The sequence below is a fragment of the Dermacentor albipictus genome, chromosome 3, assembly GCF_038994185.2.
Source record: "Dermacentor albipictus isolate Rhodes 1998 colony chromosome 3, USDA_Dalb.pri_finalv2, whole genome shotgun sequence".
Taxonomy (NCBI): Eukaryota; Metazoa; Arthropoda; class Arachnida; order Ixodida; family Ixodidae; genus Dermacentor; species Dermacentor albipictus.
Window position 1 is genome coordinate 163965877 of NC_091823.1, and position 24138 is coordinate 163990014.

At 44.0% G+C, this 24138-nt stretch overlaps 1 protein-coding gene across 1 annotated transcript in view; it reads left to right on the plus strand.

Moving 5' to 3' along the window:
* The window catches only part of LOC135905202 (CD9 antigen-like), a 42255-nt gene that overhangs the window by 12802 nt on the left and 5315 nt on the right, over nucleotides 1–24138 (plus strand). The window contains exons 2-5 of the mRNA XM_065436221.2: nucleotides 3651–3848; nucleotides 14852–14932; nucleotides 19573–19668; nucleotides 22618–22719. Coding sequence (XP_065292293.1) covers nucleotides 3651–3848; nucleotides 14852–14932; nucleotides 19573–19668; nucleotides 22618–22719 — 477 coding nt within the window. The remainder of the gene's footprint in view (nucleotides 1–3650; nucleotides 3849–14851; nucleotides 14933–19572; nucleotides 19669–22617; nucleotides 22720–24138) is intronic.

Consider the following 24138-nt stretch of genomic DNA (forward strand, 5'->3'; position numbering starts at 1 on the left):
GAGGGGGGCTGCCCTGTGCGCAGTATGCTTCCTCTTTGTATTTAGTGCTGCTGCTTCTGCATATCCACTGTTTTTTATGTGCTTCCCAGTTTTATGATGCATCTCTGCACACATTACGTTGGGTTCACAGTGACCCTATGGACTTCAACAGGGCTCAAATCGTTGCGGATAATGAGAGTCTCTTAATTGCAATAATGTTTAGCGGCTCCGCTTCGGTGTGATATTACTCAATCGTAATACCACGAGTGTTTTCATAATTCCACCAAATTGCTACTCAGCAAAGTCAAATTTCTGCTCTTGTATGAAAATGTATTTTTAAGTAGTAAAATACTTGCAAAATGTTGGTATGAAAAAAATATTTATTCAGTCATGACTACATATCTGCGAAGTCTATTCTTCCATCAGAAAAGCCAGGGTTGCTTGCATTTATTTAGCGTCGAGACCCCAATCATACTAGCACCGTGCTGCGACGAGCACAATGATTTTAAGTTCATTTTATTTCTGACAAGCTCTGCTACACAGAAAAAGGCAGCAGATATGAAAGAAAGCTGCATTTGAGTGAAGTATCTCACTAATGTTTATTTACAGCTTTAGCGCTTCCAAGAAGGAAGACTTATTTGTCAAGTCAAATGTCCTGATCCCTAACCCAGTTGCGATAATGAGTGAGAACATCGCCCTTTAAGTAATTATAGTATCATTTTCAATATGCGCTCAACTCCTGCAAGGAAAGTAGTGACAATAGTGTATTCAACGGCCAATTGCGACTAAATTTCGGACCATGGAAAAAGCTTAGCGTAGGATAGCGCAGCTTTAGACGAGCCTGCGTGCAAAAACTTGACTTTGCAAATACGAGCGGAATCATCAGGAAAAGCTGGCAAAAACAATTGCTTTTGATACGGAAACTGACAAAAGATCCCGCCATTACTGCTCACCGAAAGTGACGCATGGCATAGAGCGCCGGCCTCCTTAGCACGACCTTCGAGATACAGCAGCGGCGGCGGTACGCTGACAAATCTCGGACTCGGTGTGCTCAAGCTTGCGTCATAGCTACAAACACCAGGTGTAGGTGCCGTCAGTTTGTGTGCTGTTTAAAGGCTGCTCTCAACAAACTATGCAATTACCAGCGCTCTGGCTTCGCCAAGGTCGCTGTAGCGGTATCTACTACTAATTTATAACAAGTTTACCTTATGTGAAATTTCGATGCAGCGGTCGTTAAGCGTTTAAGCTTTAAGTTCTATCGAGCGGCGCTCGATCATTTCAAAGAACGAACTTCTACTCTAATACTGCTGCCATGCCCATTGCCAGAACGTAGAATTATATCGCTTTCATTGTTCAAGTACTTGCATTGTGGATTTATTATATGTGCTAAGCTACCATACTGCACACGCGGACGCCTTCCTATAGCATGGTAAGGTAGAAGCTTGGGCGAGTTGGTGATTCGATATCGGCATGTTTGCACAGCGCAAAAGACGAGGTCTGAAGGACACAACAGCGCCTGTGTTGTGTTCTTCCTTGAGTCCTCATGTTTTGGGCTGTACAAACATGTTCCGATAGCCCTAATAGCAAATTGGCAGAAGCTCTGTCCCTGCACATCTCTAACTGCGTTCATAATTACGTACACGATTTGCCCAGTCTTGAAGTAACTTACGCTGGGGTTCATAACATGTTGCTAAAGATTGAAACAACTAATAGCACGGGATCTGACGCCATACCTAATAGGTTCTTAAAAAGATGCTTGGAATAGAATGCCCGGTATCTTGCAGTAATTATAAATAAAGTGCTGAACACGCCAACGGTTCCCCATGCTTGGTAAATTGCTAGTGTCATCCCTGTATATAAATCTGGAGATTAACAACTGATGGCTAATTACAGACCAATATATCATTTCCACTTGCTGAAAGTCCCTTGAACACATTATTCCTACGCATATTGTTCACTATTTAACCTGTCAAAATCTCCTTTCTGAAAACCAGCGTGGCTTTGGAGCTGGTTTTTCCACTGTCAGGCACGACGTAGCTTCTGTAATCAATAACCGCGATGAGATGGACGCCATTTTTATTGATTATGTAAAAGCATTTTACTTAGCCATAGAAACTTCAATGTGAGCTGCTCGCAGTGTTCAATAGGAGGTTATTACTTGACTGGATCGCTGACTACTTATAATTAAGATCTCAATTCGTCACTTTTAATAGCGCATAGTCTTCATCAGTCAGTCGTATTAGTTGTGCTTCAGGGTTCGCTGCTTGGACCTCTGTTATTTGTAATCTACATTATTATTATTATTATTATTATTATTATTATTATTATAATTACACATATAATTATTAACACTGCCGTCAAGCTGCGTCTATACGCTGATGACTGTGCCCTATACCACACTGTGAGCAATGCTAATAAGGAACAGGAATTAGACAATATTTTTTTCGTTGTTCTGCAAATGGAGTAACACGTCGCAAATCAAAATTGATTTCAGTAGAACAAACGCATTCGCCTTCTGTAATAAAAAGAAGCCGCTACATTTCTGTTACAATGTCAACGGTAGGTACTTGCACCACGTTGTTATTTTTTCACATAACTTAAAATGGCATGCTCACATTACTCATATTCGCATTTCTGGAAAAACAGTTATGACGCCTAGTTACCTTAAACAAACTTTTAAAAATACTACAAAAGAATGTAAGCTAACTGCTTACAAATCACTAGTCCGCCCGATACTGGAATATGTTTAAAGTGCTTCAAACGTGTGGTCCCCTCACTTCACATGTGACATTGAGCTTTTGGAATTACTTCAGAAAACAAAACACTGAAATTCGTCTATGGTCGCTATGATCTCGGATTTTCACCTTCATCAAATGCTCACATCTTATCATTGCAGACTTTGAAACTCGGGCGCACGCGGGAACGAATTAACATGCTTCAAGAGATCATTCACACGTCATGCGGCACTCAGGCACCCTTCTATTTTACATCTCTAGCGCACGTGCAACCAGACAAAGTCATGCACAAAACTTCTTTCCTTTCAGGACATACATAGGCTGTTTTAAATTATCTTTTTGTTCCATTCATAGCGGAAATTTGGAACTGCTGGGATGGTTGGCTACGCGCATTGCATTTTGAAGCGTTCATGGAGCAATTATCTAACCATGTCACCTGTTAATCTATTTGTTTAAGCTTAGTGTTTGTTCTTTTCTGTGTACTAAAATCTGCGCCCACGCCTGCTATGTATAGAAATAGATAGAGTGGTATTTGGAAACTAAAATAAAGTATTCCGGCAGTGTTTGAGAGCTGTTTCTGTTTGCGAAAAGCGTCAGTTATTTTCACCGGTGTTCACCAGTGCTTGAACTTTCCTAGACTTTGCTTATGGTAAGACTCCAAAAAAAGAACGAATGAATATATAATCTAACGTAACACTGAGCTCTGCATCTTAGGCGCTATATTAACATAAATGCTGGAGATATTAGGATAACCATGTTTTCTGTTTATCAGCTTGAACAAAAAAGTGACTTGGGTAGAGTTTTTATAAGTGCTGTCACGCGTGCTCTTTGCATCTGGAGAGTCTCTCTTCATTACCACAGAACGTTTGTTAGCTTCACCATGTCGGTGTGCTGGTGATAAAATCTATGATATCCTCTGCATGGCTGTGCGTGCAGATCCTGGGCCTCGGGGTTCTCTCTGTCGGCATCTGGATTCGTTCCGACCCGGACTTTTGGGTGTACCAGGACAACCTGCCACTGTCCAACTACTACAATGCCTGCTACGTGGTCATGGCCGTGGGCCTCCTGCTGCTTGTGCTGGGCTTCATGGGTTGCTGCGCCGCTGCCATCGACAGCCCCTGCATGCTGCTCACGGTAGGAGACCAACGCGGAGATGGTCGTCATTCCACAACAATGACGTAAAAGCTCTAAGGTGCCTGCGGGGGTAGACGATATTGTCCTGTGGTTAACGTGTTATTCAATCATAGCGAAGGGACAGGGACCAAGCTCGTTAAGGCTCGCAAAAACAGCACAACGCAACCGCGCTTTGGACATGTGCACTTCAGCGTCGATAGTTACGCGGGAATCGTGAACGCCACAACTTTCATCTCAATAACGAATAGAGGTTCTGTACAAATGTTGGCTTTCTCGCGGAACATAGCAAGATGAGTACCCGTGCTATGGCGATTGTAAACAATGATGGCGTCCCTAATGTGTGCTATTGCGAAGAAAAAGTAGCCCACAAAAGACTGAAAATGATATTTTTTGCTACTTAAGGTTAAGCTGGGACCTCATAGGCTCGGCCGCCTTTTATGAAAACTACTGTCTCAGCTGGCCTTGACGATGAGCTTTTCTTGTTGGCTATCACATTTATGGACTGAACCGTGTGATCTCGTTAGTAAATAAACAATGTTCGGCACCTACTATTAAGAAAAGTTGTGGTTCGGTTCTTGCTCTTTCCATCGTAGTTGAAAAGAACATGCGTAGCTAGTTGTGCAAGCTCGCCCGTGCCAACACCGTAATGAAGCTCAGAAATGCTTACTGTATCAAAGAGGAGGACACACCATTTAGGAATGTTATTGACAAAAATAGTAATCATACGTGGCGTCTTTAAGCTTCCCTTTGCAATGTTAGTATGGAAGCAGAATGGATGCGCTCAGACGCAATACTTACCGTTCGCTGCTTCTAATAAACGAAAACATTTCTGGCACCGCGGTGTCCTTTAGCATTCTCGTATTACAGTATTAGCGATATGGAAAATATAGCACCAAAATTCTTTGTGCACTTTGCTCTTTCATTTCTCCCATGATCTTCTCCTCGCAAGAGGTAGCGATAAATACCGCAAGGTAGGTCACTGAATTCATTCACCTTCTGAATTTCTGTTGATACAGGACATGCCATCGCGGACCTCATCTCTAAACGTTAGGAAATATATGTGAACGTTTGCCAACATGGCAATTGTCCGGTAGCATGTATTAAGCCTGGGCCCATAGAAGTTCATCACATTTATTTTGTAGACCATTTGCCAGTTTTGTGTTGTTCCTGCTAGCGGGCTGTTGCATTCCGCGTCCACAGGACTGTGTCTCATGACGACATGTGCTCTGAGTAACTGTGTTTGCGTTAATCTCTGAGCTATCGCTTTACCATTTTCTTTACAACCTAGTGTTTACCCAGGTATCAAGCACCTTTACATGTATCAGACGACAGGTATCAAGCAACTTTTACGGATTTTGTAATCTTGTGTCACAGTGGTATATAGCCATTCTGGAGGTAAATCAGTGAGGCGGGCTAGTTGGGTGCTGGATGTCGCATTCGTGTTGGCAGCGTGGATTTCAAAAACACCTATACAGCGGTATCAAGTCCCCACATGTCCCTCTCGCGACCACTGCTTCTTGCGCATGCGCAGAAAGAGCGGAGAAATCCATTTATGATGTGTTTGTGCCGGCTCCCGCCGTTCATGGTGGTGGCACCCTTTGACCAGACCCGCGCCGCAACTCCACCATATGGCCATGTGCGCTTGTATATCTTTTTCCGGTGATCACGATTCACCGGCTAACAATGTTAAACGTTATCGCTCAGTGCAGACGCACCTGCATGATTTGTAACTTAAGTGAGTGCTATCGTTCATTTTATCTGTAGTGTACGGCCTCGTGGAACCTTGTATTAGCAGATTGCATGCGCGACAGGAATTGTGTAGTACTTTCTGAAAACCACGCCGGCAACAGCGATTGCTCTGGCACCTTCGATGAGCGTTGTATAAAAGCCGACGCGCTTGACAGGCTGATCAGATGTCGACGATACTCGACTGTGTTCGCCGCTGTCGTTGTGCTTTGAGCGCAACTTGCTTTTGTGGATGCCCCTTCGCCCAATAAAAAGCTAGTTAAGCTATGGAGAGTTTCGCTGTTTTTTTTTTCACCTTCACTATTATGTGACAATATTGTGTAGGAGCTGCCGAAGCGGAGGTGCATGCGCGTGCATTAGTCACTGTTGCGCGGTCGTGCCGCCTGGTGTTTGTAATTTTCACGGTGCTGCGCGCGTGCTCGCTAAGTTGACTTTTGGGGCTGGCGACATGGGATGAAAAGTGCGTTACAGGTTTCTTGTAAACACAACCCGTCATGCCCGTTCGCTCGGCATCTGATATATTCAAATATTCGTAACGCTACCGTACTTATTGAAGCAGTTTTGTCCTATACCTTTCCCCGCATTAGGCAGCTCTACATTTGCGGTATAAGTTGCGTCATTCTTTTTCATGAACAACTTCTAAAACCTTAATTATACGCCATATGCGTCAAAGTTGTTTTGAAAACAAATTTATGAGCTCAAATGAAAGCGCGGCAAAAGAGGACTAGTTATCTTCTGGGCTTGAAACTTATTCTAATATTGCTTTACTGCAAGTGTTCCAACTTAGTTTTAAGGTGCGATATAGATATTGCAGTGCACGTAATCGTACAAACTACGAAAATGAGAAAAGTTTACACTGTCAGCGAGCGGTGAAGCAAAATTCCCGCTGCCTGTCATAGGGCGCCTCTACCCGCCCCGACACAATATGCAGGTGCAACCGGGCGTGTAACCATCCTGTACAAAGAAGCGTGGCATCGAGGCAGCCTAGGCGACAGATGAAGGGAGACGCAGGTGGTGCGCAGTGTGTGTTGCGTCTCGTGTGCACGGATGGTCAGGATATGGACAGCGTGGGGGAAGATTCGCGGAGTACAGTAATGAAAGAAAACTTTGCAATGAACATGTCGGCCTGTCGTTGTTCTTAACAATATATTCTGGAATATCACTGCTGAGGCAGGGTGCGACCGAAGCGCACGTAGCAGCCAGGCGGTGATATGCGGTGATATTGCAGCGTTCTATTTGGAACATGGTGGTGCAGTAAATGGGGACAGCTTGCTTGGTTTAATTGTGATACGTGCTGATGGGCGTAGCTAGTATTCTTATTTTAAAATATTTTAACAGCGGAGCTGCATAAACTCTTAGTTCCGCCGTGCAGTGTTACCAAAAAATTCAGTCCAGCTGTGCGCCGCCTCGCGTTGCCTAGAAACAACACGCGAGAGGACCAAGCCACGTAAACTCCTCGCACCCCAGGCGCGTTGGGCGCAGTTGTGACGTCACAAGCCAGTAAAAGCTCGGAACAGCTGGCGCAGTGACACACCTCTCGCCTCTACTCCGCGCTTACGTGGTGCTGCCAATGGAAGACCGAAGAAAGTACTGACGCCTGAAGAAGACGTGGCTTACCAGGAAGAGCGTCGAACTGCCAAGCCAGAAGCGACGCGTCGCCACCGAGCTGATCCGTAACACCACGCCGAAGCTGCGGCTGAGGATAGGGGAGCCGAGTCGAGGATCTCGAGTTTCAGTCCAGGGAGCGCGAGAGTCGGTGCCTTAACGCTAGTCGTCGCCCAGAAAGCTATCCCGGCCTGTGGCTGCTCGAAAACTTCCAGTGTGAAGCCTGCCGAGACAACTTATCAAAACCTAGCGCAACCTCGCAAAACCTAGAAACAACTTAGCCAAGCCTACCCTAACCTCGCAGAACCTAGAAACGACTTAGCCAAGCATACCAACAACTTAGCAAAACCTAGAATAGCCTGTCAAATCCTACAAACAACTTAGCAATCCACGTAAAAGCTAGGTAATCACAAGCTCCGCTATTGATTCCAGGTTTGCACCACTAGTGCAAGATTGGCCAGTTTTTGTGTTTAGGAGTGAATCTTTAACAAACTTAGCTGCGTCAAAGTGCACAAGTTTGCGCATTCAGTTTGATTACTTGATGAGATGAACGTTAAATAAGGCAATGAAAGGGACTAATTGGTACATGTTCACAAATAGTGGCTCTGAGTTTTACACCGGCAAACAATGACAAGGAAGAGGACAAGGACGCAGGCGGATGAAGGGCACACTACGAAATGCAAGATGGTAGCTTGCGCTTTGTCCGTCTGCGTCTTTTTTCCCTTCTGAGTAATTCGTTAACCATGTAAAACTCAGCACAACGTATTTATGAATGATGGAACCGTACGCTATTGCACGGGAACATGAAATCTACGGTATCACCTGATGTCATAGCCCAATGTGACGCGTACTTGAATGATTGAGCATTGCGCTAAGTGAAATGATTGGCATCAAGACAATTAAATGCACTGTATCAAAACATTATTTCTTTGAAACGATATTTATAAATATTTCGTGCTCATCAGGCGTCCAGACTTCGTCTGACTCTGACTCTGATTCTGACTCTGAAATGGTGCGTGGCTTGCTTGGGACAGCAGCCGCTGCGCCCGGCCTAGCCCGAGCACGACGCTGCTGCGCATGTTGAAGTTGCTGTTTCCGTCACCGCTCATGGTGCTCGTGCTGTTCTTCGGAAGCCCTAAATATGCGGGACGTTTCCATAGCGCTATCATCGAACGGATTCACAGGTTAGGTAGGCCGGAAGACAACAAAACAAGGTCAATAATACTGAAGCTTCTAGATTTCAGGGACAAAGCAAAAATTTCGCGAAATTGTCACAAACTAAAGGGGACTGCGTTTGCCAGCAGTGAAGATTTTTCACCCCGCGTTCGCGACATCAGAAGAAACTTGTGGAAATACGGCAAACCAAAAAAAAAATTCCGGCGATAAAGCCTCTCTGGTTTACGACAAACTAAAGATAAACGGGGAGCTATATCTTTGGGACGACGTAAAAAAAGGCGTGTGCCTTGTTACAAGTGCTTCAAACCAAACAAAAAACCAGGACACAGAAGCACGAACCCCTCGCCCACGCCGCCAGCAACGTCCCAAATGACTTTCATGAACATAAATGCGCGTAGCATTGTCAAGAAGCTCGGTCACCTTGAATCATTACTAGTGGGTTTCGAGCCGGACTTCTTAGCCATTACGGAAACCTGGCTAACAAAAGACATTAACAATTTTGAAATAACTCCCCCAAACTACGCTATAATTTGTAAGGACAGACCGACACGTGGTGGAGGCGTGGCTTTGTTAATAAAGATAAAGTACCTTTCCTTACAATGCCTGAAGTTGAAGGGGTGGAAGCGATTTTTTGCAATCTCTGTTTTTCTAGTGGCGATATCATAGTAGGATGCGTTTATCTCAGCCCTTGTTCTGATTCAGACATATTTCAATTATTATGTACTTATATACAACGTCATGTTAAGAGCACCAGACTAATACTTCTAGGGGACTTCAATCTTCCTGATATCGACTGGAGTACACTGCAACATCATTCACCTTGCGCGGAAATTGTTTTCGATATGATGCTTTCTTTCAACCTCACGCATCTCGTAACAGAACCTACCCGTGTACAAGGAACTAGCTCTAACATATTAGATTTAGTGTTTTTGAGCAATCATTTCCCTTATCATGACGCCAATGTAGAAGTACTTGAAGGTCTGTCTGACCACAAACTATTAATGTGTTCCGTCCCGTTTCATTACACTACACCCTCATCCCGAACAATAACATTTCCTGACTACAGCCGAGCTGACGACACTAGCATACTTGACACATAATGTGAGGAGCTATCATTGTTCCGTCAACTCTCATATGACACTAATACCGATATGGAAATTCTATGGCATAGGTTTAAAAATGTTCTATCATATTGTATGACTAATTTCGTTCCTACTAAGACTAAAATAACGCGAAAGAATAATCCTTGGATTACTCGAACTGTAATTCATGCCAAACGGAAGGTCCGGTGCCTGAAAAAAACGCAAAGACGCCACCCATCAGAACGAACAGCCGAAAAATTAGCATTAGCCACTAACGATTTAAAATCTAAAATCAAAATAGCTAAAGCTTTCTATTTTTCAAATACGCTTACAAACTTCCTAAAAGATTCTCCCCAGAAGTTCTGGCGTTACTTAAATCCTAAAGTACATAATGACAGTCATCCGTCCTCGGAGGAAAATCGAAATACTGCAACCACACTAAATAACTACTTTTGTTCCATTTTTACTACAGACGATGGAAATGCACCCCGCAATAGCCCCTGCACCGGCAAGAAACTAGGGCCCCTTACTGTGACTGAAACTGGAGTCTTAAACCTACTGCTAAATTTAGACACTAAAAAAGGATCGGGGCCTGATAACATTTCTAACACATTCCTGCGCAGATATGCCGAGTGGATTGCGAAGCTTTTAGTAATACTCTTTAACAAATCGCTGTCATCCTGCACCCTTCCTAAAGAATGGAAAACAGCGAAAATACCACCAATACATAAATCAGGAAGCAAATCAGATCCTTCAAACTTCAGACCAATCTCACTAACCAGCACAATATGCAAGCTACTTGAACACATCATCTTAAAGCACATAACAACCTATCTAGAAGATAACCAAATTCTAACGCCTTTCCAGCATGGCTTTCGGAAGGGACTTTCTACCGTTACTCAACTAATTGAACTCGTGCATGACGTAACCACCTCTATTGATCACCAGAAACAAATTGACCTTATTTTTCTAGACTTTTCGAAAGCCTTCGACCGTGTGTCACACCCAAAACTTACTAGGAAGCTTGAACTAACTTTAGGAACTGGCCCAATTTTAGACTGGATTACTGATTACCTCACTAACCGTACTCAGTTTGTCGAAATTAACAACGAGAAATCCGTAACAGCTGATGTCACATCAGGTGTACCACAAGGAAGCGTCTTAGCCCCAGTGTTATTCCTAATTTTTATAAACGACCTTCCTGCTAACATATTTAACAACATTAGACTTTTTGCCGATGACTGCGTGCTATATCAGGAAATTAACTCTGTCGCCGACCATATAGCTTTAAATAACGCCATAGCATCAGTAACCAAATGGTGTGAAGATTGGCAGATGACTATTAACGTTAATAAATCTGTTGTATTATCTGTAACTAGGAAAAAACATAGATCACTCTTTCAGTACACACTAAACAACATCCCTCTCGCTTCTGTCTGTAAATACAAATACTTAGGCATAATACTAACCTCCGACCTCAGATGGGATGCTCACGTTAACAAAGTCACGGCAACCGCACTAAAACAGTTATTTTTCATTAATAGACGCCTCAGACTAGCGCCATCTGATATAAAGTTACTAGCATATAAAACATTTGTCAGACCGGTACTAGAGTATGCAAACGTAGTTTGGTTTCCTTTCACTAACAAGCTGATCAAAAAACTTGAAGGCGTTCAGAGAAAGGCACTCAGATACATTTTTAACAAACATAGGCTATCAGACTCACCGACAGAACTACTCAAACAAGCCGGGATGCTAACCCTCCAAAACAGAGCAAAACTAGCGCGCCCTAAAACCATTTACCAACTCATAAATAATCAACTAAATATGGATACCTCACGATACATAACGAAATCTCAAACGAGGAAAACACGTCATAACCCCCCACACACACTAAACGAGTATTCATTCCGCACTGACACTTTCAGGTACTCATTCTTTCCACAGACTATACGCGATTGGAACGCTTTGAACGTGGGCTCTGTTAATAGTTCATCACTAACTGCTTTTATCACGCTTGTTGAAAACGATCTACTTACATCTCAGTAATTATTTTTGTTTACTGTCAGTATCACTTGGTTACTACCTTTGTTTTGCATTTTAACACATTTATCTGCCCAACCCAAATCTTGCAGTGTGAACCTGATTGTATATTTTTTTACTGCTACTGATGTATAAGTTTATTCTGTATATTAATGTGTATTTCCAAACCGTTATTATTGTCATGTTTTGTATGTCAGTGTACTTTTTTTAATGTCCTTTCGGTTGCGATCCCTGACGGGATTGACAGTATTGAATAAATAAATAAATAAAAAATAAAATAACACAAATGAAATCGTTTGCTAGGCGGGTTCTGCTTTTACGAAGCAAATTGCAGTGACGTCACTCACTGCTTCATATGCTACCGCTTCCGCTTCGCGGCAACTGCAGCTTGTGCAATCGTAATCTTTGCTAGGAAACGCATAAGGCGAACGCTGCGTCTTTCGCATTGTACGCCGGCCCGTTATCATCTATCATGCGGTTTTGAAACTTGTTCTGTGGTTTTCTTAATTGAAAATAAAACTGGGGTATGTTCCATGCGTAATTCCAATGGAGATAGACACTTTTTGCTTCAATTCATAGAATGGTTTTCTGTGGACTGTCCTGTTAACGGAGATGAAGAAAGTCTGGACTCTGAGTCATATACGTGCAGCTTCGCTGGTAAATATTACCCCGAGCTAGATTAAAACGCGAAAGATATGTAATAAGGAATTAGTCGTTCGTAGCGAGATCAGAAATTCTCCAAGCGATAAAATCAAGAAAACAGAAAATCAGATGGCTGCCACACAGTTTGGACTACGGTACCTCCTATGTTGGGTAGTCGCTGGCTATGAAACTGCAGTGCGCCATGTCTCGCACCCATCGATTCACAGAAAGGGGCAGAGTGGGACGTTACGTGGGCATTGGGTCAAGTACGTTTTAGTGCGGGAAACTGCAATTGAGTAGCAGGAACGGTACGATTCTTCAAGCAAGATATTCTTATAATGTCACACAAAAAACAAAGATATACTTCTAAACGAATAATCTATCGATCAAACTTGACCTATTATTAGCCATTAGTGTACTTTGAAATGAGTGACAACATTGTGTTCTTGAAGTTCTTGCCGATCGCTTTGGGGCAGATATTGCAATTTGAGATTTACAATCGGTTAACTTGCAGGACAATATTGCACTTGGAAGAAATTCTTAGGCATGCTTCAGTTTGCAGAATCCTTTTTCACCAATTGCTCCATAAAATGGACTGGGCTGTTATTTAAGGATTGTATCATATATGCTCAAGAATGTGTTAGCCGAGAAAAGCGCAGTAATGTTCACGACATTGATCTCACAACAGATGTTATTGCCGAAATTTGTTCCTTGTGGACATTACTCGGCAACTCAGGCTTAAATTTTTTCGTGACGAAACGTGCCCCCAAAGTGATAACATAACATTGAAGTAACAAAATTTGATAACTATCCAAAAACTTGCTGATATTGCGGATGAAAACGCTCACCTCTTTAAGCAATTTAACGTAGCCACCTGAATTATGTTCTCTCCAGCATACGATTTAACAAATTTTCTCATAATGAAACAAACTATTGGCGTTAGGATGGAAAGTTGGGCGTGTTGGTTAAGCATGATCTGAAGTGAAGGCGCTAAAACGACGGTGGACGAAGAAGGAACACACACACACACAGGGCGGCCTGTGTGTGTATTCCTTCTTCGTCCGCCGTCGTTTTAGCGCCTTCACTTCAGATCAAGTGATTGGCATGTGTATTCTTCCGTTTCTTTATTTTAATCGTCACTGCATCCCTAATTTGACATACAAATGAAGTTTGCCTCCCCTTCCTGTCAAATATTGACGGGAATAAAATGGTAAGCGAAGTGTAAAAAAGCTCGTGTAATTTGGCTCATGAGCATGCTGAAGAAATTGAAGTGGCCAAAATTAGCCCGCTACAGCGTGAATCATAGGGGTTCATCGCACGCAGAACACGCGAATTCAATATTGCGATAGCAATTATACGGACACTCCAGGCGCATTTCCGCCGTCGCCGCCACCGTGATGTTCCTTATTAAGTCCAAGTGCGCTAACACCGTGGCCGCGTGCCGTATGCTGTACCTGCGAGTGTGAGCCGAGAATAGTGGATTGATCTAACGCGTGCAAGGGAGGAAGACAGGGCAGTAAGCGCGCTGTCTTCCACGTGCGCGCAAGGCACCGGGTCATAATGCTCCTGCGGCGGCTGCACATGGCGCGACTGAGCATGGGGGCGTGGGCCTCATGTTGAAAGCAATCTATGATGAGTGCTGAGTCTAGGTGCATCGTTGGCTTATAATTTCGTGTACGCCGTGTTCTCTGCGCTTATTTCGGATTGAAGCGAGAGGCAATACGAAGGTCAATTTGCTCGCTGCTGCTGCCACCGTTCTCACAGCGAGAGTTCGCGCTGATCGAGTGAGATGTGTTTATGTTCGCCTGAGCGTGCGGGACACCATGCTCGTTATTTATGGCGTAATCGGTTCACCGCTCTGGCCCTCTGGCTCAGAGTCGGCAGATCCGAGCGCAGGGCGAAATCTGAACGGCAGACGCAGTGTGCCAAACGAATGCCTGAGCGATCTCAAACATTCGTGCGGATTCGTGCGCATTCGAGAAAACATTCGTACGCAACATTGACAAATTGCGTCGTCGATGCTGCTAGCTTCAAAGCTCTCTGTCGCGAGGTGCTCTAAAAGCATCACTGATTATTCCTGTGCCTTTAATAGCAGCTTTCGTTTCGACGTGGCGCAAGTATGCCTTGCTGGATGTAAATTGGCCGCAGGGACACACGGAAATATCACGAACACAACCGAACAAACATGCACGACGCTCCAGGATTCCCGCTGGCGAAAATCTGCGCTGGCACTGTCACCTGTCGGGAACCGTGGCATACCACGGCGGTTAGTGTCCCTGACACTTCTCTCGCCTAGATGGCATGAAGGCTATCACTTCGAAGTCGAAGCATTTCGGAGCGCTCCGAGTCGGAGGTGAACGATCCGAAAGAACGATCCGAACTTATTCCGAGTGCTCGACTTCTACCACCCGAACGCATGGCCACTTTTCATAGCACTCTAGAGCGCTCGAAAACGCCCATCCAAATACACCATTAGTTTTCAAGCGATTGTATACGAGTGTATACGGTCGGTAAAGCTATTATTCCTTATTTCATACAGCTGTCAACCAAAGTGCTGTCGCAACCGATGCATCGCATTTCGGGCAAAACTACGGCTTTTATTCGTTTTGTTTTGGTCCACACTAAGGTTACGACCATCTGCCGCACTTCTCTATCTATACCGTTCTCACTTTTCCTAAGAATTATGATTTGCTATTTCCACCCTTCCAGTACTTCATCGCCATGTTCGTGCTGCTCATCATGGAATGCGCCGTTGCCGGCTTGGTGTGGAAGGTAGCCGATGGAGACCAGGTAAACAGCCCACTCCTCTTTTCATAGCTCGCTCGCGTGACCCAACCGTTGAACACAGACAGCGAACTAAATTAATTGTTATAACTTGATCTGTTAAAAAAATAAAAAATAGCTTGGCACGTCATGCTGACGAACAGTAACATGACATCAAGCGCTACTGACTTGGGACTGTTAACTTGCTTGCAATTCAAGCACACTAGTGGAACACTGCAACTCTTGTGTCGCTTGTAGCCTAACAGATGTAATTTATTTTGCTCTTTGGGAAACTTTCCAACAGGCGAGTGTTGTAGTGACAGTAACGTTGCTCTTTCTAACAGGGCAATGTACGAGATTTTGATACATGTTATTCTGACTGTCGTCATTTATTTGCGTTTTGCTTATTTTCAAGACCCCCGATTTTTTTTCCTTGAATGCAGTAAAATGTTTGCCTTGCTTACGGAAAAAGGCCGAAGTCTGACAAGCCTTGAAGTCCTCTTTTTTTCTTATTTGTAGATTGCGTTGTGTTGGCCCCTCTTTTGCTGATTTGCTGTGCCGCAAACAATACACAGATTCACCTAGTATCCAGAGCGGCTGTTCTCGCGCGACTTTCGTGCCACTTGCACGCGTATTTCAAACGTTCAATTTTGCACGGAGGCTCCGTCGTATCTACACTGCCTTGTTCTAGGGCTTTCACATGGTTCCAAGTATCGTGGCGGCTGGCCTTTAAAGGGCCTCTCACCAGGTTTGGAATCGGCGAAAAGACGAAGCCGGGTGCGTGGAATGCACGCAGGCGATCGCGTCTGCGAAATGTCAAACTCCTGTATAGCCGCTAATACACCTTAAATTTAATAGAACAGTCCATCCGTCAATACTGTCCGGAGTGCCGGGCCTTGTGCAGAGGAATCAAACAATCAGAGCCACGTGCATAGGCGCCTCTACTACAGAGGCACAATTGGCAACATCACGGAATGCAATGCGTGGACAAGTTATATAATTAATACAATGCAGAATGTGTAAGAGCACCAGTGCAAGTGCGACGCGCAGGAAAGAAAGAAAAAGGAAAGAAGAGAGTGAGAGAGCACAAAAAGTTGCCAGATCCCAGGTACTGGGAAAATCGATGTTATGTGAAGCACTTAAATTGCTATCCACTATCCTTTGAGGTTCCGCAATAACGTGATCCTATGGGTCATTGTGACTGTGTAGGGCGAGTAGCTGAGTGCGTTGAGCAAGCGTATGTGTGCAGGCACCTGCAAAACGACTGTGGTGAAACATTATGACGGCGGCCGCAATGACACGAGGAGAGGTTTTGTGCGTGCGTGCGTGCGTGCGTGCGTGTGTGTGTGTGTGTGCGTGCGTGCGTGCGTGCGTGCGTGTGTGTGTGTGTGTGTGTTTGTGTGTGTGTGTGTGTGTGTGTGTGTGTGTGTTTGTGTGGGTGGGTGGGTGTGTGTGTGTACTCCGGCAAATAAAAGTTATCACCACTTTTGTTACCGGGAGCGATAGTGAAGGCGGTGCAATATCGCACAGCCTCCACATACCGTTAGTTTCTAGAGTGCGGAACAAGGATGTTTAAAAAAACTCCTTCATGTGGCCCAACCCCGAAGGCGATGCATTATAACGCAGTGTCTCAGAGTGCTAGCTGTCACGCGAAATACTAGGCAGGGCAGACATTGCCACGCTTTCCAGCAACAAGTTGCAATCCCGCGGAAGCACGTCAAAGAAGACTAGTTAATTGGACGAATGGGTACTGGTTTGTGTTTCGAGCGTAGCGTTAATCTGACACTGTAACATTTGAAAACAAAACAAGACGAACAAAGTACTGAATTTCAACTGCCCTATTTATTTCGAAAGTTAAAAGTTCGGCAGCTATTCGCACGTTCCACGTTTGTGAGTTTAACGAAACTGGTGCGCGCTTCTGTGCACGTGCTCTCACTCGTGATATGCAAGATGGCACACACGCCAGTAGCTTTAAAAAGGTCATTGGCTTTGGCAGAACAGAAGAGTGGAGAGAGTGTGACCTAATTGATAGAGCATTTGGCTTTTATACGGCGAGGCCAGAAGATACAGGGTCCAATCCCAGCATCGGGCAAATGCTCTTTAACGCAAAGCACTCTTTGGCTCATCCGAGGCCCTCAGTGGTAAATAGGTTTGTCATAGGTAGGTTCGCGTGTCACCTCATTTCGGGCACTGAATAAAAAGAAAATTAAAGTTTCTGATAGCGAAAGAGAGCATCCAACTGCCAGCTCAGCTGCCCGATGTTCTATTCATTAGGCCGCGATCGAAAGCATGTTCGGCAGATGCTCAGACCAATGTGCAGAATCACGCACTGGGTCTGTTTACCCTCAAACCAGAAGCACTGGGCAGACAAAGATATGCTCAAAGGGGCTAATGTTTCGACAATTAGTACACTTCTCGAAGCATTGGCCCCTGATTTTACCTTGTTTTCGTTTTGCTCATCGTCTTGAATTTCCATCTCCCGCCTTCCCCGTATTTTTCCTCTTCCTGAGTTTGTTATTTTATGAGGTGGTCAGTAATCTTGACGTTTAAGAATGCAGATGATATTCACGACTGATGTAACGAGACAGTGGTATTTAGTATACACGGCTTTCGTCAGTGATGCTGCTGTGGGGTGTTTCTGCGGCGCTTGGCTGACGAGTTCAGGCTCCATTTGCCACCGACGCGCACTGCTTGTCTCTTGTCTAGATGCACCCTTTGGTCTTGCCGGCTGATGTTATTGAACGGAATGGTCGGAGTAGTATCGGGCACCCGTGGTGTAAAGGAGCGCAGATGAAAGACCAGGAGCGCAGTCGTTCTTAGGTCTTCGTCATTGGTAGTCATCATGCCGCCTGCGCTACACCATTATGGCCACGCTATCCTTATTTAGTCGTCGTTATGGCGTTTTCTGCATGCTGCTGTCATTGTTGCGCCGTATTCATTTTCATCGTCGTCATCGCCACGCCTGTCATGCCGTCTACAAAATAAAGAAAAAAAAACACATCGTCGATAATGTGTCATCACCATGAAAACACGTGCAAGGGTTGAAGATCACATGAGTTGGTGATGCTGCATCTTGGCTGTTTTCACAGCGCACGGGTGCTTAGGAAATGGAGACAGAAGCATTGGTAGCCTGAACCACCGGTTGACAAAAGAAAGCACAATTTCGTGTCCGGAAGCGGTATCTGCTATTTACTATAACCATTACCCAGAAAAATGGCTGGTGACGAACAGGCAGTGACAGTCTGGAGGTTTATCTATATAGGGTGTTTATTTTAAACCATGGAACAATTTTAAAAATTGCTCGTGGCAAATAGCGCACTTGTAGTCCTTAAGTTATATTGCCCAAAGCGGTGGACATTACTGGTACGAGAAATGGAAATGTATCGTCGACTAACTAAGAAATGCCATTCATTTCATTTTTAAATGATTTGCTTTAAGGCAGTACAATTTGCGAGTTGTAGCTAGTGGGTTTGTAAGACTTATCCACTTTCAGCGAATACCGGGGATGGCACCGATTTCCAGATATCCACTAGCAAACTTGCGAGAAAATTCACTATTGTTTAACTTAGAGGCACTCGCACATATACATTGCCTAGGTGTACCACCTGGATCCCGTACTATTGCTTTTCAATCAAACTAGTGTCGAAACTGCAGCTGGGAGTCGGTGTGTCCCGAGAGGCAGATTTGAAGGATTACTCAACTAACGTTTAACCACAGAGACAAAATGGTACATTGCTCTCACGCGTCGTCGCCGTTGTCAAGTTCATTGCACGACCAAGATCTTTTCACAACGATCTCGAGTCACCTTCCTCCTGCGTGAGCTTACTGGATCATCTTGTCTGCAAGCTTCCTAATCCCAGTACTTCGTCTTATCATTGACGGCTTTGGAAAGCGCACTGTTTCTGTGGCACCTTGACGTTCCCAACTGACTTCGTCAGAAGTTTAACATCGAATGCGAGCCATCCGCGTTCCGTCTCAAACCCACGCTGTCATATTGATATCTCGAACTGTTAGGCCTTTCATTTTTTTTGTGTTTCACAATTTCTTACATCTTATGAAATTTATTTCCCTTGAAGTGCGTCAAGAACTGAACTTCCGCGAGGTATACTATAACTGGAGAAATCAAACCACAAAGATGTCAATTTTATCCTCCTCTTTCTCCTTCTGCATGCGCACGAGTGAGCTTCAATATGCAAGCTTCAGCGAACTTAAGCAAAGGCAGGCAAGTCTTCATAACGAAGCTCTGGAGCTGCTGAGACCCATTGCATCTCTTTCTTTATTAGCACACTATAGGCAGCTCAAAGAAAGCACCCTCCAACTCTTTCTGCTGGTAAAGCGTATACTGCGCTGAAAGTTCAGCGGGATGTGTGCACCTTAGCCATAGATGGCATAAAGAAGACTACTTGTGTGGCACTTGCTTACACCAAAGTAAAGTTGCCCTGCTTGTAGAAACGTAATTCTGGACTAGCGAATCACAAGCCTTGAACATGGCTTTGCTTAGATCTGCCGGGTTGAATTTTATGTATCTACTATTACAGGCTTGGTATGAGTCTTCTCACTTAATGCTCAAGCAGGGCTTCTTAAGTTTAATGATTCCACTATGGCCACCTTATTGCTTGCGGAAAATAGAAGGTGATATACTTTTCGGATTCCTTTACTTCTTGCAGCTTCAGCATCACCTGGCTGTAAGCATAGAACAAAAACTGGACACAGTCATCGATGATCCCAAGGCCAGACGATTCATGGACCTCATGCAAGTTCACGTACGTATTGCACGTTGCTTCTCGGTGTGTGCATAAATCAATTATTGAGGGACACTTTTAAATATTTATTTCGCCACAAAAGCCTTGCTTTTTGTGCTCATAGGAACAATAACCAATTTCGTGTCCAAAAGCTTCCTATATGCAGTCATTGTTTCATTGGTTTGAGTGAAGCCATTCGGACGTCACATCTATGATCAAAATCCTTAACCCGTCACACTAAGTAGCCGATGCAGGTTCTCGAGCCTGCAACGAAATCTTCTCTGGAACTTTTCCGCTTTCATTAAACTTGCTGTTCCAGGTGGTCAAGCCTGTGCATCTTATTTGTTCTTTTGGTCTTTTTTTTGCTACCACTTCAAATTCAACTCTCGGGTAATGAGGACGAGTTTTCTACCCCGCACCTCCACCAGATATGTTACGTAGGAAGACGCAGACGAAAAGCTACATACACGTATATTTACAAGCAAATACGCCGCACTTGGCCAAGAGGCAACAGCCCGCGCTAGCCTCTAATCGTCGTCGTCGTCTTCACCCTGCTCGCCTCTTTGTCATCGCAAATACTGTTCCGGAGCAATATATTGTGTAGTAACGTCCTCTATGTCTTTCGGGGTAATAATGCCTAACTATTCTTAATTACCTCACGCGCCGCTGAGTTACGCACGTAAACGATCCTCATACAATGAGTTTTTCAGAATTTGTGTTTTTGTGTGTGTGAGTGTGTGTATGTGTGTGTGTGTGTGTGTGTGTGTGTGTGTGTGTGTGTGTGTGTGTGTGTGTGTGTGTGTGTATTTGCGCCTACTTGTGCGTGTTTTTTCGTCCGAGAGAGTAAACGCAAAACTTAAAGAGGTCGTTGTACTCTGAATGCCCTACTAAAATTATGGCACGTGTCTCGTTCCACTTGACTGTTTATTTATAACCTGGTCGCCTACCCCTTCTTGGTATTAGGCAATTTATGAGCAACTTATTATGAGCAGGGTTTGAAGGCGAACTCGTTGATCTGAATCTGTTGAAGAAAAACAGCGCGAAAATGTGGACGAGACTCGCCCTGTCTTCTTCCTTTCTCGTCCGCGTATTTAGCGTTGTTTTGTTGGCTTAGTTTTAGACTTTGTGTGTGCAAAATATTTTTTTACGGTGGTTCCACGATGTCCCTTGCATCTGGCCCCTGCGACTCCACGTTTCATTTTTCCTTTTTCTCCCGACAAAGATAACCGCCTAGGAGAACTCTGCAAGTTTAAAATCTTATTGAGCAATCGCCGGATACGCCCCTGTTGTCTTGCTTGTTGTCAAATTTACATGAGCAGCAATCAACTTGCCTCTTATAGAGAAATTAGGCCTGTTTTGGTAACCCCTCTCATGTGGCTTATTCTTTGCCGCAATAAATTCGCTGCTGGAGAGCTCCTGCGTATGCTATTAGGATATATTTTACAAATGGAGCGTGTATGTCTGTCAGCGCATTGCTGGGAGTTGAAACTTGTGTGTCACATAAGTGAGCTAGAAAATGTTGTTTAATTAATTGCTGTCCCAGGTGTTCAAATGGTATGGCAGAAAGCCCTGCTTAGTTTATCATGTTGGCCAAATGTATATTCTTATCAATTGTTCAAAAGTAACTTCATAGTGTTCACCTAATTTGGTTTCTGGCCGTTTTTCTAAATACTTCGGTCAACGGGAATGCCGTACTCAAATACAAGAATTGGTGTTCGTGGGAGCAGAATGGCCGGAGCAAAGGCATGAAGTAAAACGCTCGCCGCTTATCTCCATCTGTCATACCAACATTAGACATATCGAGTGCTCGAGCTTTCATGTTGTCTGCATCCATAATGTGGGCCACAGTCAAGTTTTCACCGACTTGCTGAATAGCTTGCCGAGTGACCTAAGCAGATAATTTTTTTTTTCATTTAGTGTTTCAGTTGTCCTTCAAGAAAGGTGTCAGAAACCTCGAACGAGGCGCCTAGTCATAGAACAATATTTCCATTACTTTAAAATCAGTTGTTAATGACATGTAGCATCCATTTCAAACTCTTCACTTGTCTTTGTCATCCATTTATTAAATTTTGCATTGCATACCGTTAGACAGTGGATAAATAGAAGCAGTCCCACGTTTCTATCTTCAATGAAAGGCGCACAAAATCGTTTCATACATTTAAGCCAACAATCATTAAGATATATATGAACCCTATTCCATGTACTAATTTTGGGAGTAACTTCTTTCTTACTTGATGCATAAGTAATAGAAACACTGGTAGTAGGTGCAGTGGCCGTATCAATAACGAAACCATGAGACCATCCCCATATATAGCGAGAGTGTCTCGAAATTCCCTATACAATGATGTCCACTATTTAGCGTAGGAGCTCCTATCCGCTAAATTAAATTGTAACCAATTGTTTTAAATAAAAGCTCAATCGCAGTGCCGTTCCTTTGGCGTTATGCAGTGGGGATAGCCTATCCCTTCCAACCTTCGCATCTTTTCGCCACAGAGCCACAATGTTTTATGCTTTCACCCAGCTGAGAATTTTTTCTCTTTATTCTCTGTCTACCGCGCCTTTTCTTGTCGTATTGCGTTCCCTTTTTAACCTACTGTGGCGTATTGGAACAGGTACAAGCTGAAACCTCATCCACATAGTGTCCTGTGTGGGACCTGCCGTCTGCAGAGTCGCACGTAACAGAACTCGCGAACCTCCGCACTGATTTCATTTTGTACAAGCACTGTTGTTGACGGCACCCTCTTACATGAAGAGGAATGCGCGCAGTTGTTGAAGAAAAAAGGAACCCCCACTAGCTGACTAGAATTAAGGCTGTAGAATGGAGGACCAACCAGGTGGATTCTTGCGTTAAAAATTGTCCCACATGTTTCTGCTTAGTTAAAAATCACAAGCAATTTGTTGTGCAGTACATTACGTCAAATAGTATTGTATATGATTGTGTTTCTTTTTCTTTCTTTTTCTTTGGTACAGCTTGAATGCTGCGGTGCCATCTCCAAGCATGACTACGAAGTCCGAGACATGACTATACCACAGTCGTGCAGCAGTTCCCGGACCAACAATATCTTTATATACGTAAGCAAACCTTTTACGCCACTTCCATCGCAGCTCTATTTCAAACGCTTACAGCGTCAAAAAGTAAAAGGTTATTTGCCGATATTGAAGGATTTCAGTCATGGCGCTAAGATATTGCCCTGCGACTTGGCAGCGACTTACATGGATGTTTTGGCCAGTAAGAGTACCCATTCGAATAAATACTGTTGAACAATAGTATTAATGAAGCATTAGAAACATGTATAATTCTTTAAGGAAAAAACCTTCTGTGCTCTTCCACTCTGTCAAGAAAGATGACCGGCGAAAATGTTTTTGTGGGTCCCTTAATGGCGAACTGCACCTCCGCCGCAGGTCGGCCCGGCATTAGCCTTGGACTAGGGCACCAACCCTGTGATTGCAGGCAAAAGAATCCTTCAGAAGATGGAAGAGGCCGTCTGAAGCCGCGAAGATCTCTTTTCTAGAGCCCAATAAATGTTTTCCGATCCGAGACTATCATCAGGATATTGTGTGCACACGGAGACGATCCTGGGAGAACTAGCCCTTAACAGCTTCTCTGTATCTCGCTGTAAAATTGCAGGTCATTGTGCTTATTAATTCAATAATAATTATTGAGGACGTCGAACGCGGGAGCAGTGGCACGAGCGCGTTCGCGCAGTAGCACCAAAGTGCGCCAACGAGCTTGGCTGTGGATGAAGACGACGACGCTGAAGCCAATGAAGTTGATAAAAGTTTTGCGTTAGCACATAGACACCTGCCTCACTAGCCCTTAACAGCTTTGCTGTAAAAAAATTTGGTGGGCTGCAACGAGGACTTAGCCACAGTGCGGCACATTAAGTATTTTATGCCTTTTGTTGAGGATTTATGAAAACTATGGTAGAAAATGACCTACCCAAATATACAAGTAGCATTTATTCAAACATTACCATGCATGCAAAATTACGATACAGCTAGCAGCTGTACTATGGCGTTATGTTGCCAGCATACTTGATCTCTGTAGTGGGTCCATCGTGGCCTAAGGTAGTGGGCGCGAACTGGCATCCTTCTTTGTTGCTTCGCGAATCAGTTTCTGCACCTTACGTGTCTAACACGCGTGTGCCATAGTTGAACAATCGCGAAACTTATGCAACAAATTGCACACTTGCAAGCCTTATAACACTGATGACTACAGGTTTGCATTCATTGTATTATACCGAACTAAAGCGTGAGAGTAGTACGGTTGCAAAGAGAAAAGTACTAGTAATGTGACATGTTTTGATTAGATGTGGTTTAAGCAAGCAAGCCCTGTGCTTAAGGAACTGAAATTTCACATCAAAAAGAAACAAAGGAAAAAGGCGGCAGCAATTTGTTTGCAATGCGAAAACTTCAAGTTTCATACAGAGCTCATTTGATCACTAGAACACCACGATAGCCCTTACAAATATAATAATAATAATATTTGGG